The following is a 17,991-nucleotide window of genomic DNA, read 5'->3' on the forward strand; positions in this document are numbered from 1 at the left end:
TACATTATTCCATAAATTAACATGGTGCCTTCCAGGTCGGCCTAATTGCTTCCATATAACATACAGTATTAAGTTTTATATTTATTCTTCTCATTTTACAAGAATACTTTTCCCAGTAACTAAAGCATCACAAAACCAACTGGGATAACATACACTGTATTGTACAGTACGTACTGTACAGTACTACCTTTGTTGCCAACCAATTATGATTCTCAAAATGACGAAACGGAGGTTTACACAGTGCAGTAATTCGTCTGATAGACTAGAGCACGATGGTCCAAGACCGACTGAGGGAAACAATCCAGATTTTTAACTCAACCTTTCTTGTAAAGATGTATGTTCTACAAATTGCATCATGGAATTAATTGTCCACAACCGTTGGCAAGATTGTATGTACTGTACTGCATACAGTAGATGTGCCACTGGAAAATGTTGTACTATCATGGACAAAAGTTCGCTCCCTCCCTACCTGAAGCAGTATCGACCCCAAATGAGACAGAACAGCACCCCCGCACCACACGACTGTCAGGGTAAGTCAGTTCGGAGACTCATTCCCGTGACTCAGTTTCACCACAGGGAGCGAACTTTTGTCCACGATAGTACCTGTACAGTACGGTGTATTTGAACTTGTTTGTCTTTTCGGTTTTATTTTTCTTTCGGACATAGCACGCCCCAAAGTTATAAACTACTGAAACATTTAGATCTTCCTATTCTGGGCATTTTGAACCCCATTTTTACCATTCAGAAATGGAAAATAGCGATACAACTTAATTTAATTGATTTTATGTACTTTTCAGTCTTTGTCTGTGAAGAGATGTTATCTGCAATGTTGACCGACGTCATCCAGTTGTGACCAATGATGTATTGATCTTATCACTCTTAAATTTTTTTTTCGACCAATTACATTTGAAGTTCTTCAAAGGGAGCAACCTGGGTACAGGTTTGAATTTCAATCACCAGTCTGACATTGGCCGTGGTGGAGGTTGGGTATGATTCGTGCTCCTACGATTATTTTAAGTTTATTACCGAGTTTTACGAGAATGACGATCATGCTATCCAATTTCTAAGTAATTATGGTGTTCTCCCTACATCTGTTGAATGCCCGTTGGTTAGGATAGATTAGTTTAAGCTAGGCCTACCGGGGGTCCGGGGGGCGGAGCCCCGGGCTAAGGGTTAGGTAAGTTGTTAGGTTAGGTGACTAGTTTTCGTGTTCTCCCAAACCAAAATCCCAGATTTCCCAGGCTCTCCCCCATATTCTTGGGGGGTCGGGGTGGAGCAAAAACGAGTAATTTCAGACAAAAATGAATGTCAGATTCGCTTAAAACACACCAAGATACACTGGAAAACATATAGGTCAACCCCTAGGGTCTCATGTTTGAAAGTAAAAATTTACCGTCTTTTGTTTCAGTTTAAAGTTCACATGATTTAAAGACATTGGAGTTTACATGGGGAGGAGGCGCTGGTGGAGCGGTACCGCTCTTGCCTTGCAAGCAAGCTGTCACAGGTTAGGTTCCCGAGCCGGGGGAAGTTGTCTGGACACTCTTCCTAGTCCCCCTGGTCCCTGTTCACCTAGCAGCAATGTAGGTACCTGCTGTAAATCGAAAGTTGCGAATTCGTATTCAGGAACAAGTTGTTGGAGCTTCCAATAACTTGCTTAGACATTAAAACTATTGACTCTTCAGGCTTCTACACCCTTGACTCTTATGGCTTCTACGCCCTTAACTCATCAGACATAAGGCAAGCATGAACTTAAGCATGCTTCCCTGTTGGGCGCTGTAAACACTTCTGCGCTTCACCTTACACAAGGTTGTAGGGCGGGGTGCCAAAAAAAAAAGTTTACGTACTAATTATTTCTATATACGACACCTAGCTTTACAATGACATATGAATTGCATCGGTATTCATCAACCAAAAGTTGAAGACTCGGTTAAATCTTTATTATTATTATTGATTACGAGCTGAGGGAACAAGCCCAGATGGCATGCAGTCCAGTACAACTTAGGGGAGTTATAAGTTAGGAACCACCATAATGTGGGTAGCGCACCAGAATTGGATCTCTATTGTTGGTTATAAGCCTTTGGTAGACTGTACGTGACTGTGAATTGTTTAACTACATGTACTTACATAACAAACACTAGTCCAAATACTTTTTTTAATTGGGTACGTGTGTGCTGGGGGAAGGGGGAGTAGACGGCACCAAAGACACAGGTATGCAGCTTGATTACAAACACAGTACAGTACTTTACGCCTGCACTTATATTCAGGTGAGAGTTCAGAGATTAAGTTTAGGACTTGAAATGCTGCCTGCCCTTGGATTATACAGCCTGTGTGTTGTCATTCACAATGTGTGCGCGTATGCTGCCACCAGTCTTTCCAGCTTACCTATTTTTAAAACATTAACCAAATCACTGAAACAGCAGATTATATTCCTTTCGATTTTTAACTGAAAACAAAAACAATTACATAATCTTTTTCAAAAGTTATTGGTAACCTTTAAGCTAATGGCAGATATGGTGGTGGTTGGCAATACCAGTTACCGGCGTTGAGTTATCAGATAGTCTTTGTTCTGATTCGGTACAGCAGCTGGGGCGCCGCGCTCTTGGCAAGCCTCAGTCTCACTCTCACTGTCTGCGAGTGTTCTCGTTCAGGAGTTTTTGTGAAAAAATTCGCCATAGACTCGAAAAATTTTGTTGCATACCTCGCCTGCAATTGGTGTGATACTTATGGGGAAGAAGGTGATACGTTATGGTGGCCAATTCAACAAAAAGTGACACCGGAGGTGAAAGATTAACTGCCGAACGCAGGTCCGGGTTAGTATATTGTCGAGTGGCTGCTGACGCTGTCCTACGAGTCCAGTTCGCTTCCCACTAGTGTATCCCCCCACGATCTCATTCTTGCACTACTGACTACAACATAAACTAACACCTCAATTACACAAAAAAAAAAATCTACTCCCTTCTCACAATTCAGAACACCGTTTGCAATAGCATGAGCAGGGATTAGCAGTAGGTTTTAGACATTTCTTTGTTGGTGGGTAGGGAAACAACAGATTTGCCGCCAAGGAGGCATTACTTTTTTCATACGACAAAAACTGGAGTAGAGAATCTAGGTTGTGAGATATTAACATTGCACTTAATTTGCCCTGAAGGTTAAAGATCCAGTTTGCCTTTATGGTTTGGTGAAATTTTCCAGGGAATTTTTCAAATAATATGGCAGCACTTGTCTTACATGTCGCCCGCTCAATGCAGTACAGTGAGTACCTGTTGTTTCCACCGGCCGTCTGAATGTCTGATATTACCAGAGTCCATGACCCACCCCGTATGGCCTGTTTTGACCACCAGGTCATACCGTACATCAAATAATCACTACAAATAGCTTGATAATATTTACCACATTTGCAGTGAACTTAAATCAATACAGTATAACCACCAAACTCATTACTGTTGACAAATAGGCTGGAATTAAAAGAAAATTCCATTCAATTGGATGAAATATTAAAGTAATATTTTAAAGTTATCCAAGCGTTGTTGTATTGGTGCGTAATTTACCTGGAAGAAAAATACTCCCTCCCCTCACTAAAGCACGTGACGCGTGGGCGCATACGATCATGAATGTATGTCAGTAGATTAAATATCCTGGTAATTCGTATGTAGATTCAAAGGGGGGGGAGGGGGGGCTGGGCTTCTACCGTAGATGTTAAAATATAATGATGGCTTCCAGAACCTCGATATGTCCGTGAGAATTCCAGTTTGCTCCGGAATGTCCACGGCCAACCTAAAACAACTGCGGAATACTGCCATCTATTAATATCGTTATCCCGGTTTTCTTGCTATTTATTAGTGGATGATAGCATGGGACTTACATGTTCTCTACTGTGATGTGTACAGGAGATATAAGGAGAGCATGCCGTGGTATAAATGGGCTACACTAAGGATCGTTCTGAAAATGTCCTTTGAGTGTTCGAGTGATATGCAATGGTTTATATCGAGTGTCGAGTTATTGAAGGGGGAGGGATGAAATTAATTATGTATTGCACACAATTTTGTTATGCCTTCCTAGTCTACATAAGCGTTTACACTGAGAATGGTACTCCAGATGGTACTGCAGTAGGACAGTACTGTATGCCGGCGAGCTTAACGTTGGGGGGGGAGGGTGTTGAATCTTGTGTAATTTAAATTTTTTTTAGCAAACAATAGGTAATTAATAAAGCTGTATAACTAAATTCGTTATATGGATAAATAACATAATTTTTACATGGTCAATGTGTGTTTAGTTCAGCCACAAACCCATCAAAGGTCAACAGGAAGATTAGAAGACCTACAACATCCTACCCCAGGGATCAGGCCATTCTGGAAAAAGGGTAAAACATTATATGAACTTCACTCGTATTATCAGTACAGTACGTCTGCTATCTCAAATCTGCACTAATCTGTCCTGAATGAAGAGAACATATATCATGACTCACAATATGGCAACATCATGTTACAAAGGATCGCCAGTCTTGTTTTTTTCTTCTAATTCCTGTTAGTGCAATTGTCATTATAACAGATGGTTGGAGAACGTGTAAATACGGCTGAAGTGAGATCTACTCTCTAACTTATTCTCAGGAGCGTCCAAGAACACAATTGACTAAACTCGGTCACGAACCTATGTGCAGCCGTAAGTTATACACTGTGTGTCTGGAGCTACAGCATGCAAATCCATCTAAATATTCTAACCAAAATTACCTTGGTTACAACAAACCCAATTAGAATATCCCACGATATACTTTCACACAAAAATTTACATAAATCCACTTGCCTTCAACTTTCAAGCAGACATCAGACATCATATTTGTTAATGGTGGACGAACGAACACTGCTTCTATACACAAAATCAGGTCAGAAGAATAAAAAAAATGGATGGCTGACGCAAACTGAATAAGGTTATATAAATATTAAGTAAAGAAAAATTTTCGTGATAGGTGTAAGCACTCTATCATGAGGAAAGCAATAGCATCACCGTTACAGAAACCTAGTTAGGATTAATATTATCATAAGGACATTGCTCATGCAACAGTAAAATTTTACTGGAGTACAGAACAATGACCTCTGAGCTAATGGCCTACCCTCAAACCATTTTAATATTTTTAGACGAATATATATATATATATATATATATATATATATATATATATATATATATATATATATATATATATATATATATATATATATATATATATATATATATATATATATTACTAACTGCGAGAAAAATAAGTTGTTAATTACATGGTTCTTAAAATGACAACGTTTATAGGTTATCTTATTGGATGTTAAATTACAATAACCACCTTGGTATATAGTATATATACTTGAGAACCCAAAGATAAAACGTAAATGAAGTTCATTCTTGTATCAAGTCTGAAATAAGGCTAAAATATAAGACCTACAGTATACACCTGTATCAGCTACAGTCACTAACCGCTCCTAGAGCTGGTGTGGAGCAGCGCAGATGTTAGCTGGCAGCGCACTGCACCTTTAATATCCACACACCCACGAGCCAACATTTCCTACAACCTGAACAGGATTAGTGTGGTTCGGCCATCATTTTTATTCCCCTGGAGAAATAAATTAAAGAATCACTAATACGTTTCACCTAATCAGACCAATAGACCTAAGTGAAATATTCGAACCTAAAAAAAATGGTAAATATGACTCAGGTCACCAATGAACCTACGACTAAAGCGCCACCGCTTCACCAGACATGGCCACAGCTACATTAGGCGAGGTTTTGACACTGCCTTAAATGTTTATGTCTTCCACACCAGAATTATCTGGTTCAGAGGAAATGATCCGACGAGGAGAGAGAGACGGCAGCCATTTCCCCGCCGCCGCCGCCACTCTTCCCACCAGTCGCTAGTCTTAGTAGTCTGAACAACAACACTAATAATGGTTACACCTAGGACTATTCACCTCCTACACAGCCTTTGGTAATCTATTTTTTTTGTCATTCACATTCCTCTTCCCTTTAACGAGCACCTCCTGGGGGTCATTAGTCATACACTTTTTTATTCGTTGAAAGTATTGAATATATTGGTCAGCCCAAACAATAAGCCTAAATTCGTGCTTTTATTTTTTATTAAGAAACACAAGGCGAATCAGTATTTACCCTGTGAATCATCAAGGCATAATCACTGCATCCTCAAGTTTCATTGACCCAAACTGATGAAATAGACCTTTAAGCATTCTTTAGTTCCACCACTCGGAGTTCAGACATAACGGGGAGTGACACTTGGTAAAATTACGAGCAGGGCCGTCCCTAGGAGGGTGCGGGGCCCGGGGCAACCCAGCCACTGCGGGGCCCCAGAAAAAATATATATATGGTGCCCAATAAACTAGCCCCTTCCGGGGCAATCTGTATATGGAGTCAGATTATGCGGTCAGAGGAACCCACCCCCACCAACCCCCATGGGACTGCCCAGCCTGGAAAAGTTAAGGAAGGCTACGAGCGATATTTGCCAGCGCCAGAAAAATTAGTTTTATATAGGATCTCTTTATCAAATATAACTACTCCTCGTACTGTTTTCTGAATATTTTAACTGTAAATGTGTCAATCGACAAGGGAAGCATGTACTATACCTGGAAAAGGACTGGCTGATGATTTGCTCCAACTAAACCAGGCCATACAGAAAGTTAAAAGACATGCAACTCTCGGGGCATGACATTTGCCTCATCCCTCATTAATAATGTTAGTAATAACTGGCAAATTTCAAACAGAAAATAAACCTGCGTATATGGGCCAATCCTGTACTATAAATGACGTATGACAACAAAAATGCCACCGAACTAAATAACACCATTGGTAAATTGGAACACGAAGATTTTTTTCTTCTATTATACGTATTGTACTGTACGTGTGTGTGTGCGCGTGCGTGGTGCGCGGAGAGGTGCACTGCATGAATGGAGTGGTGTGGGAGAAGTGAGCCAGCAAGGGATATTGATCAGCGACAAGGAGTGTTGCCTCCACCACCTTAACCTTGTGCCACCCCCTCACCCTCCTGTTGAATTGTTTACATAACACCATTTGCGGAAGGTCAATTTCTGGCAAGTGACCTTGATTTTCACTCTTAAAAAATACATGCACATCCTGAGATTATAACTTGTTGCGTTTACACGTTAAATACAACCACAGACATGTATAAGGCATTGGTGACAAAATCCGTCGACTCATGGTAAAAGGTAAAGTAGCAACACTGTCCTTATTTCAAACACAACACAGGCATGGGGAAGCTTCAAGGCCTACTCCTTTATATTCATACGCACGCTCAAGCACTGGCACTAATATCAGTGCACATACCCACAAACATCCCTGAATACAGTGAGCTATTTCTTGGAAGGAATTTATTCAAAATTTACATCGGTATTAAAAATTACGGAATGCAAACGTCTGAAAATTCATTACGAAAATATTTTGAAGCCACAACAAAATGTAAGTTGGTCAATACCCGATAGATTAAGTTGAATATCAGTCAGTTACCAATATAACTTAAAGTGTGGGCGCGATAAATACCGACAAAACCCAGAATGAAAACAGAGGTATCTGGAGTGGGAGACATCTCCAGCATTACGGAGATTAAAAACCTGCAACACCTCAGCAAGACTCGTCAACTCATATAAGTTATAAATAATGCTGCAACGATTCTAAAAAATAAATTCACTACACTCACGTGGTTGACATTCTTCAAGGTAGTATATACTGTGAAATGTTATCTAATATGTAATTTTAAACAAGACATTATAACTTTTACCAACAAAAACAAAGATGACTTAACACCCAAATGTATATGCACCAAACTTTATACGGCTGTAATACCGGTAACCTTGGGCGAAATTATTATAATACCACGATATTTCCACATACATTTCCCAAATATTTTGATCAGTTTATGTACCAAGAGTTCAATCACTTCACTGGAGACTAAAAGTGTCGTGTCCTACATCGTACTTGTGCATCACACTATCTGAATAATGAGGAGGAAACGCAACAACGGTAAAGTAATCGTTTTGCGTTGAGTTTAATGGATGTTTTGATTACTACGTATAACAAACAGATGAGAGTGCCGTGCACGGAGGGAGGATGGAGGGGAGAAACACTGGGGCTGGCGAGTGTCAGTGTGTCGGTTTACAATAAGTTGTAAACGTAACTCCCTGTTCCTCGAATTAAGTTTTCTTATGTATTCCTAAAACAGCCTAGAAATGCGACAAACTATACAGAGATCAATATCTTGATTACTGTATATGCTTTCCTCTCATAAGACCGGCTTAACAGTGTTTATATTGAAGCTATTTTTAGCAACCCATGCCTTGACACGAAGCCTCTATCCCCACACACATGGGGATGGAGAGGATATGTATCCCGTGTATTTGGTCCATATCACTACCAGCTGAGCATCACGTATGAAAAATACACGATATTGTACTGGAGCATTATGTTTTTAAGTTATATGGAAACTGCGTGTCACTAAGTTTGCCTTGTGCCCAGCAAAACATTCAGTAAAAAAGTCATCGAGTATATCCAGTATAATACAGGTATAAATATGTTGTTTTCAATTATTTGTTATATCACCTATAAACTCCCGTAAGAAATACTTCCCCCAATTTCCCCATCATACCGGTACACAGCTAAATGTAGATTATAATGTTAAGTGGTGGGGAGCAGTTGGCCACGCGCCCTGCGACAACTCATCTCTCTACCAGCGACAATCGTGGTACGTATACATCAACCATCGTCTCACTTACTTCACTGTTTGTTCCCGGTGCTTTATTTAATAACAAATTATCTACGAACTGTCAGAAACTATTAAAAAGACATTAGCAATAATATGTGACCAAAAACGAGAAACATCACCCACCGTCGACAGACATTCTACTGTTAGGCCCAAGGCCAATAAATCAGTCCTGTATGTTAATTGTTCTTAAAGTTTCAGATATAGCACAAGAGTGATCGACGCACAGCGATTCTTATCACTGCAATATTTTTAAGAACTTATTAATAAGAGCAAGAAGATATTGTTATTTGTAAAAACATAAGAAAATATGTCAATTTGTCCATTAAAAACGCGGCGTGTCCAGTTACTGGAGAAAAAAAATACCCATAACATATCCTGCACTTTTGTTAGATTTCCGGACATTATAACATATATATATAATATATATAATATAATATATATATAATATATATAATATATATATATATATATATATATATATATATATGCTGATAACCACAGGGGTGAGTACAGACTAGTCTGTACTCACCCCTGAAGATGTGAATTACACGCAGTGTACTACAGTACGAGTCAAGTGGAGAGTGGTTGACTTTTTTGTTCTTGCTTCAATTTGTTTAGCATATGCTGTTTCAGCACGAGTAAAAATTAATATTCATTTCTTTCAGTTCTTTATTTATACTGTATGAATGCATGTGTGTAATATATACAGTGCGTAAAAAAATAGAAAAATTACCACAAAATAGCATTCATCACATTATATTGATACTTGACATATCAACAATTCTTCTAAGTATATTTTGTATATTTTATACAACTTTGTATATATTTTCAACTCATTATTAAACATGCTTAATTTTTGGAAATTTGGAAATGGGCAAATGGCCACCCTATTTATTATACAGTAGTTACAGACTAAAGCTTACCTAATGTGTTCAAGAGACAAGAGAGAGTTGTAAAGAAAGCTTAACTAAATTCCGTTTGCAATACTGTACTGTACTTCTATTGTTAAATGAACTCTTTTGACGAAATTGTCGCACATTGTGTGTCTCATCCCCTGAAATGAACGTACTGTAGACCGGACACAGTGTATTATTTTAGTTACGTTTTGTAAATCACTGTAGACTGTTGCTGGCTTAATTAATGGCATCCATGACGATTTATGTAATTCAAGTTTTATTATTGACCATGGCCATATCAAGGTGTTAATATTACAGTATTAACCTGCTCAATATGTTTAAGTCGTTTGAACTGGGCAAGAGGAGATGAATGGGATATACAGTATATGGACAACAGCCATCTTTTAGGAAGAAATAGACCGGTCTGATAAAGGAAACAGGGGTACTCGGCAACAGAAGTGGGATCGATAGCGAGTGGCGTCGGAGGGATCTATGTAACGGGGCCGGAGCTGGGCCAGCCCCGCTAGCCAGCCTCAGTCAGCTGGGAGTCGTGCTCCACACAAGATTACAAGCAACAGCGCAATCGCAAAATTTTCCACTCGTCACTGTCCACAATGTACCATCACAAATGGTAAGATTTTCAATATTACACTATCAATATTGCCACTGGTATTCTACATACATAATCACAAATTATAATTATAGTTGTCCGGTAAACATGTCAGCAGGGCTGAGGAATTATGATCCCCATTTTGATACGTGTGATAATGGTAAACAACTCAACTGCGTGATAAGAGACGGATATCTCTAAAATATTTAGTGCGTGATAGGTCAATACGGATACAGGCTGCATATATGCTGGTGAAGGGATACATTATAGCAAGACTCATTATATAATGGTGAAGATGTGTGCGATTGAAACAAAATACTGTACTTTATATTGAACTCAATTTTTTTCTACAGTGAATGTTGGACGTAAAGAAGTAATACTTCATATTTTTCATGAAAATAAGGTCATGAATAATGATGATATTGTGTGTGTAGTACAGTGTAATTGTGGTTGCAGGTTGTGTAAGCGATGATGGCAGTATGGCGGCGATGGTGGTGCTGGTGGAGTGTGTGGGCCTTGGCGGCGGCTGTGGTGCCAGAGAGTGATGACAGTGGGTACAACAGGCGAGAATCAGGATGGTCGACAAGCAACATGGGAGGACCATACTGTCCTGACGGCTGCTCTTGCATAATGCCGCGTCAAGTAGAGTGCATTGCCACTTCCAGGGAGATGTACCCTCCTCAACCTCCCAACAACACCACCACACTCACCCTAGAAGGCTATTTCACCGTGCCCAAACACCTGCTCGCCAAACTTCATGCTCTTCGTCACCTGAAGATCAGTGGCAGTCAACTAGACAACCTGAATATCTTGCCTCACCTGCCTCAGCTAGAACAACTGGATGTTAGAGGCAATCTCATACAGTCCCTAGGCAATGGACACCTCCAGTTAAACACTCCCAGTCTTACTCACCTTGATGTAGGTTACAATAGCCTCACAATGCTCAATAATTCTGACCTGGAGGGCCTTGGTCACTTACAACTATTAGCTCTTAATAACAATCCACTTGTTCATATGGACGCTGACACTCTGCAAGGCCTAACGTCGTTGAAGTACTTAGATGTTTCACAAACAAGATTATCTACAATACATCATCAATGGATGGACGATGCCAAGAAACTCAGTTTCTTAAATATAAGTGCCGCGAATTTGCTTCAAGTTCCACGCCTACATGGGGACAACCTGCGAGTGTTTGATGCATCACACAACTCATTCCAACATTTACCAGATGGCATGGTGTCGGATGCACTGTGCATCGAAAATGTCATTCTTCACCATAACCCTATCGGGCATATCGGATCTTCAGTGTTTACTGGAGCCAGATGTGTACGACAACTAGACCTCAGTTATACCCATATTGTAAATATAAATGAATTTGTTTTCTCTGAGATACCACTGTTACAGCAACTGCACCTTCAGTATAATGAAAGATTAGTGCGGGTGGAACATGGAACTTTCACAGGTCTCCACAACCTCCAACTCCTCGATTTAGCCCATACCTCAAATTTGATGGAAATTGAAGAAGTGGCATTTGAGGGACTTCCCAAACTCCAGTCTTTGAATCTTCAAAACTCGGGTCTTACGGTGCTACCACTGTCCCTAAATAAATTGGTTAAGCATAATACATCAGTCTTTCTTGCAGGAACAGCACTTCACTGTGACTGCTTTCAATCTTGGCTTCCTGAATTGCTCACATTAGCAGACATATCAACATGGAACGGTGTTGACCCTGTGAAATGTCTAGATGGTCATTTTCGGAGTGTGGCCCAACTTAGCAGTCACGTAAACTCGTTGGGCTGTGAGGCACCTGAAGCCATCACTCCTTCAGGGAACTGGGTGGTGGTCCAGGGGAGGCAAAGTGCTTTACTGGAATGCAACATAACAGCTCACCCACCCCATAATGTATTGTGGATCTCGGCCAAACATGAAGTCTTCCGACACAATAGTAGCAAAGGCACCGACGAATGGATAAGTCACCATTTACGAGAAATTGAGGATGCAGCCACCAACAATCCTCAGTTTGAAGTCCTGGATTCTGGTCACTTACTAATTCGTGAGGTGATACGATCTGATGTAGGATGGTATAAATGCTTTGCCTACAACAGTGTGGGCAACACATCAGTGAGGGTATTCCTCAGTATCAGTGACAGTCAACTCCGTAACTTATATGTGGAAAGCCTCCTCTTTGGCTTAGCTTGTGCAGCCCTCTTCCTCCTGGTCACTCTCATTGTTCAACTAGTAAACTACCTCATGGACAGGTAATGTTTCTTATATTACTCTCTTATTTAATATAACTTATAATTATAAAGCTAAAAACAGCAATAACAGTCAGAAAACCATGTTTTCATACTCTGTCACTAGCATGTTTCATGTTCCTAAAAATAATAGTTAACAAAAAGCTTTTACTGTAAACAAATTAATAGTTAAGATTCAGGTATTTATACCTTACATTCTTTAACAATTTACTGTACTGTTCAGAGTATATTTTTTTCAGCAGTTTAATTTGAAAAATTCTTGGAAAATCATATTTGTGTTTGTATATTCTTGCAGGCTGGGCTGGGAATGTTGCTGTTGCAAAGATCGAGTATCGCCTAAGGCTCGTCAGATTAGGAAATTACTAGAGAGTGTTGAGTCTTACAAGTCACAACAACTTGACAGACTCAAAGACAACTACAACTGTCAGGTTAGATCCCATTCAAAATATTGTGGCTTCACATGCTCGTACTGAGATATTTTCGGAATAACATCATAAGAATAAGCATTTCAGTACAATATCATTAAATCACTGAAGCTTTGCATCCATTTTCTTTTCCAGGTGGTGAGCATCAAGGAAAGCTGCTATCAGCAGATGGAGCGTATTAGGGAGAGCTACAGCTATCAGGGCAAGAATCTTAAGGACCTACGAGACTACAGTACACAGGGTCTTACATCGCTCAGAGACCAGTATCTTGATCAGGTGAGTAACGTACATACAGGGTATTCTTCCGCCTCATAATTATGGGGTGCACTGGTATGGTGGGGTTGTCCACCCATCCACATGTATTTTTAATATTGATGGGCATTAACTCCAAAGATTCTTTATTCAGTTTTCACTACAGTGAGCTTATGCCTTGTGGTTCAACAAGTGATCGAGCAATTGTGGGATGCTATAGTTTGGTAACCATTTCCAGGATTTCTTAGTCATGACAAAAGAAATTTTTTTAGATCTCGCCACTATTTGTAATTCAATAAAATTTTCTCAGGTCAACAAGGTTCGAGACTACTCAGTATCACAGATGAATAGAGTGAGAGAGAACTACGTGTTCCAGCGTCATCGCATTCGCAAGTTTAGTGCACATCAGCTATTGAGGCTCCGAGAAACATATAAATACCAACAAAAGACACTTAACAAAGTTTTGGAAAATCTGCCAGACCTTTATCTGCAAAACTGTAGAACAGGAGGGTGTCAGCGCTCCGATTCCATTCTGTTTGAAGATGCTCTCAATGGTATAGATGTATATTACAAAGTGGACTTCTTTGATACTCAAAGTCACAACTCGGATTATTTCACACCAGCAAGCACGCTTACACGTTCATTCCGATCCTCAAGAGGCCAGGACCCAACTAAGCAACATTCCCGAACTTCTTCAAACGCTTCAAGTGATTTTGTTGAAGCTCAACCATGGATAAGGCGTGAATCCGGTGCTGTAGGTAGCAACAGCCCATCTCGAAATTTCCCACCTCACTCAAGATGTCATAATCGTAGCTTGAGTGTGACTGGCCCTATGTCTTGTGTATCAGATCCTGTGAGGGTACACAAGCGTAGTTTAAGTGCCAGCCATCCAACCCACAAGGTAGCCCCAGCACCAGAGATGAGAGGTATTCCAGCAAGAATTACCCTACGAGAAGAAACCAGTGATTATAGTCTAAGAACCCCCTTAAGCTCACCTATCTCTGTTCCAGGTACTCCCAATCTTAATAACAGGTTAAAATTATATGAAAATCCAAAGACTCCCTCTGATCAAGATGATGATCAGTGTATGAATGACCACAAAGAACAAAGCTCACCAAGTACAGCTGAAGAGAACTCTAGCAACGATGAAAAAGCTTCATCTAGCAACAATAGTGAAAGTGTAGATTCCAAAATTGCTAATGATAATGAAAATACAGTGCACACCGAGGATGACACTCTTCTAACCACAGTGACAGATGACTCGGGCAGTAATTCATCAGCATATGAAACATCCCTTTAGCCTAAGTGTGGTTCCGTGTTAACTCAACTGTGGTGCAAATAACCTATTAGGTGTCTGGTTACCTTTCTAGTGAGGCATTAGTGGAGGGGTTTTCCCCTGAGTGTTTTTTTTTTCCCTGAGGGGAAGGTAGAGGCTCAGGTGGTATTTAATGGTATTCATTTGCACTGATAGTCTTACCATAGCCATAAATTGCATTCAGTATACAGTAAATGTTTCAGTAATAATGGGAAAGCTTGTACAGTATTTAGCTTTGTATAATTTATTATTATAAAAACTAGGGGGCCAAAACCTCCTCTTGGATAACCCTCTGTGGGCAAATCTTTCACAAGCTGTATTAATATTGTGATATTCATTGGTCTGCAGTAAGTGATCTATAAGTGATCTAATTGCTTTACTGGCCTATCCCACATTTAGCCATTAAAATTATCAGGTCTGAGACAAAGAAGTGAGACCACTTGTGCCAACGTTTGTTTGTAATTAGAAGAGTGCATAGGATGAGGTTTCTGGACACTAGAGAGAGACATGTATTAACTTCCTCTCTCTGACAGCCATTTCCCGCCCATGCAGATATCTAATTGCTATTCTAACGTGTCATCCTTAAATGTCATCATTCATATATTTTCAGGTTAGTGCCATAAGCAAAGGAACCAATAACCATCACATGTTATTTTTAGGGTTGTTGTTTGCATAGTTAAAGAATATAAGTTCAAGTAGAAAACGTTTTATTTATTAACCCATTTATTAATATGACTTACATTGATAATTGATACATACCCTGTACTTGTAACTAGAAATTCAGGAAGATTCTCATGGCACAGACATTCAGTCGTGAGTAAGGCATTTGCAAAAAAATTACAATTGATTAAGAAACAAAAAAAAATCAATATTATGGGACACTAATACCAACTTTGGAATACAACTAAATGGTTGTTCAATCATTAAAAATGTGTGCAAAGTCAATCATTGAAAAAAAAAAAAAAATAGTGAGCCATTTAAAAACACAGTGGGAAAATTTTACATTCCCATACTATCTTTCTCCCGATTACCAAAAAAGTCAAAACTTACTGCACACAAAATATTAAAACTGTAAATTGTCTGGCTTCAAGTTTTCCTTGACCAAAATTTGATTCTCTTGTCTATCATCACCCTCCAGCCAACCTAACAACCTCTCTTACAAATATCTTCTTTTTGTTGTTGTTGTTGCTCTAATGAACATGAGTAAACCAAATGTAAGTAATGGACTTACTAATCTACAAGCCAGTAAAATTAGAAAGCATTACGTCTTTCTATCAGCTCAAATGAAAATCAAAATACAGTACATACAATAAACCAGGACAAGATGCTGCTTACTACAAACCTGACAAGTAAAGAATGCTAAAAACTTTCACTACACTGGCTGAGGCTTTGGTATTAAATATTTTTTATAGCTATCATTAAAAGGCCTGGATAAAAAAAAAATTATTCTCTTACCATTTTATGCAAAATCTGAATCGGATATTATGGAGAAGACTTGCATAGTTGCTAAATATATGCAGAGGTGTCAAAATTACGGGACTTGTCTATGATTTCAGACAGTTCAAAGTTGCTAAGTGATTACAGCTCCGTTGACAGGTTCCTAACATTTGAGGCTCGCTTGGTTTAGGACTCTGCCAACAGAGCTCAATACCCAGGGTATGCTGCTTTGTAAATAAAGCCCTAACACTAGATCATCCCAGGGTTCAGGGGTCCTTTGATGTTTTATCTACCCCATCCTCTTTTGTCTTAATACAATTTCACTTGTATCTTTGGTGTAAATTTGAAAAAATTTATTTTATCATGGTTGTGCCCCAAACTCTATTATGTTTGGTTATGTTGGTATAGTTATATTACCCTAAGTTAAGGTAAGTTTCTCTTCCCTTATCTATTACTAGATCTTCTATTATTTTATTTTTTCACACACTGAACCTTTCATTCAAAATTTTTCTCCCCTTTATTAAGTAATGGTCTACCACTCAGGTGAGCTACCCTTTATACTACATTCACATCTACCCAAATTCCATTCTTCTGTATACAGTACCTGTACCAACAGTCTCAAAAAAAAATAAATAAATAAATAAAACTTTTTACTCCAACGCCCCACTGCCCCTTAGGATTTCTTTCCTTTGAACCACGTATTCCCCATAAACAACTCTCTCTCAGTATACAGTCCTATCCATCTCTCTCTGCTTTCATTCATTCCCGATACTCCACATTTCCCAGCAATCTCCTCCATACCCAAAAAACTTTCATTTAAATCATGCATCCGCATCACATTACCTAGTCTACTTATTAACATGTTTTAAGAATGCTCTTCTCATTCCTTGGTGCATAAACAATCACTACAGCCAATATTTCACTATTATACGAGGAACTCCGGAACATAACCTGCTAAGAGCTATATGACGCTGAAACATGTTATGTATTGCATTGTATTCCCCAACCTCTCCTGTGTTCCCTGGGTAAGTTAAGAGAGCCAATTGGGAAGCTGTACATGTGGGTGAGACTCATCTGAAAAGACTATTGTATGGCACACATTCCTCCTTGAGCATTTTCTATTTTGGCACTTGGCAGATTATTGTCCACAGCTCCGCAAATACCATCACATATCATCATTCATTATCACTCTTATTATTATGTTCTTACTTTCACACATACACACACACTCCTGACTTTACTCCCCACACTTGTCCCCAGCTCATCTCTTAATCACCTTTCAGCTTCATTTTGCACAAAACCAGGATATCCAGTTTCGTTCACTCATAAGGTTCAATCACTAATTGCATTCCTGCACACTCAGAACACCTACATTATATTTATTCATATCTTTTTAAGAACTGAATGTAAGTACTTGGAGTTACCAGACCGACACCTCCAGACTAAAGATGGAGAGTATGTCAAGCCTATTGCTAGGCCTGCACTGATCAACTAGAAAAGTACTGTACCATACCAGAGTATATAAAATTACAGATTGTCAAGTGTTTTAAAAGAGTGTGGTAACATCAGACTCGCTTTATTACCTAAATAACAGCAGAATAATTCAAAGTACTATAATGGGGTAGTATCATAAGGCTTGAAATACTAAGTTAAACTGTATGGTGATATATAAAATACATTTCTTTATATACACATTACATTATTTGAAACACATTAGTCATTGTGTAATTACATTCAATGCAATTAATCAATTCAATTTTTCAATTTCAATTGTTTATTCCTTGATAGAGGAAGCGGGATCCTAGTGCTGACACTAGGTACCCCTGTGCAATTAATCTTGATCATTACTGTCTTCTGGTTGGGAAATTTAATACCCCATAACCTAATTTCTTGGGCAGACTACAATGGGTTCTATGGGTGAGCTAAATGGGTTTTATGGGTGGATTAATTGGGTATTATGGGTGGGCTTAAAGGGTCCGATGGGTGGGCTATAAGGAATTTTATGTACAGTAGAGGGTAAGCTATGCT

The 17,991-nt window shown here is 39.1% G+C and overlaps 2 protein-coding genes across 3 annotated transcripts in view; one reads left to right on the forward strand and one right to left on the reverse strand.

Annotated features, from left to right (window-relative positions):
* Positions 1–17,991, reverse strand: part of LOC121876018 (putative oxidoreductase GLYR1 homolog) — a 52,104-nt gene that overhangs the window by 17,882 nt on the left and 16,231 nt on the right. The window lies entirely within an intron of this gene.
* On the forward strand, positions 2,604–15,229 carry LOC121876017 (leucine-rich repeat neuronal protein 1-like). Of its 2 annotated transcripts, none has more exons than XM_042380864.1 (5): positions 2,604–2,810; positions 10,736–12,537; positions 12,830–12,962; positions 13,095–13,235; positions 13,522–15,229. In XM_042380864.1, the coding sequence occupies exons 2-5, from the start codon at positions 10,748–10,750 to the stop codon at positions 14,509–14,511; spliced, it is 3,054 nt and encodes a 1,017-aa protein (XP_042236798.1). In that variant the 5' UTR covers positions 2,604–2,810; positions 10,736–10,747; the 3' UTR covers positions 14,512–15,229. The 2 variants fall into 2 exon arrangements, with proteins under 2 accessions (XP_042236798.1, XP_042236799.1); XM_042380865.1 differs by lacking the exon at positions 2,604–2,810 and adding an exon at positions 10,110–10,300.

Source organism: Homarus americanus, unplaced genomic scaffold (assembly GCF_018991925.1).
Source record: "Homarus americanus isolate GMGI-L3 unplaced genomic scaffold, GMGI_Hamer_2.0 scaffold40047, whole genome shotgun sequence".
NCBI classification, from domain to species: domain Eukaryota; kingdom Metazoa; phylum Arthropoda; class Malacostraca; order Decapoda; family Nephropidae; genus Homarus; species Homarus americanus.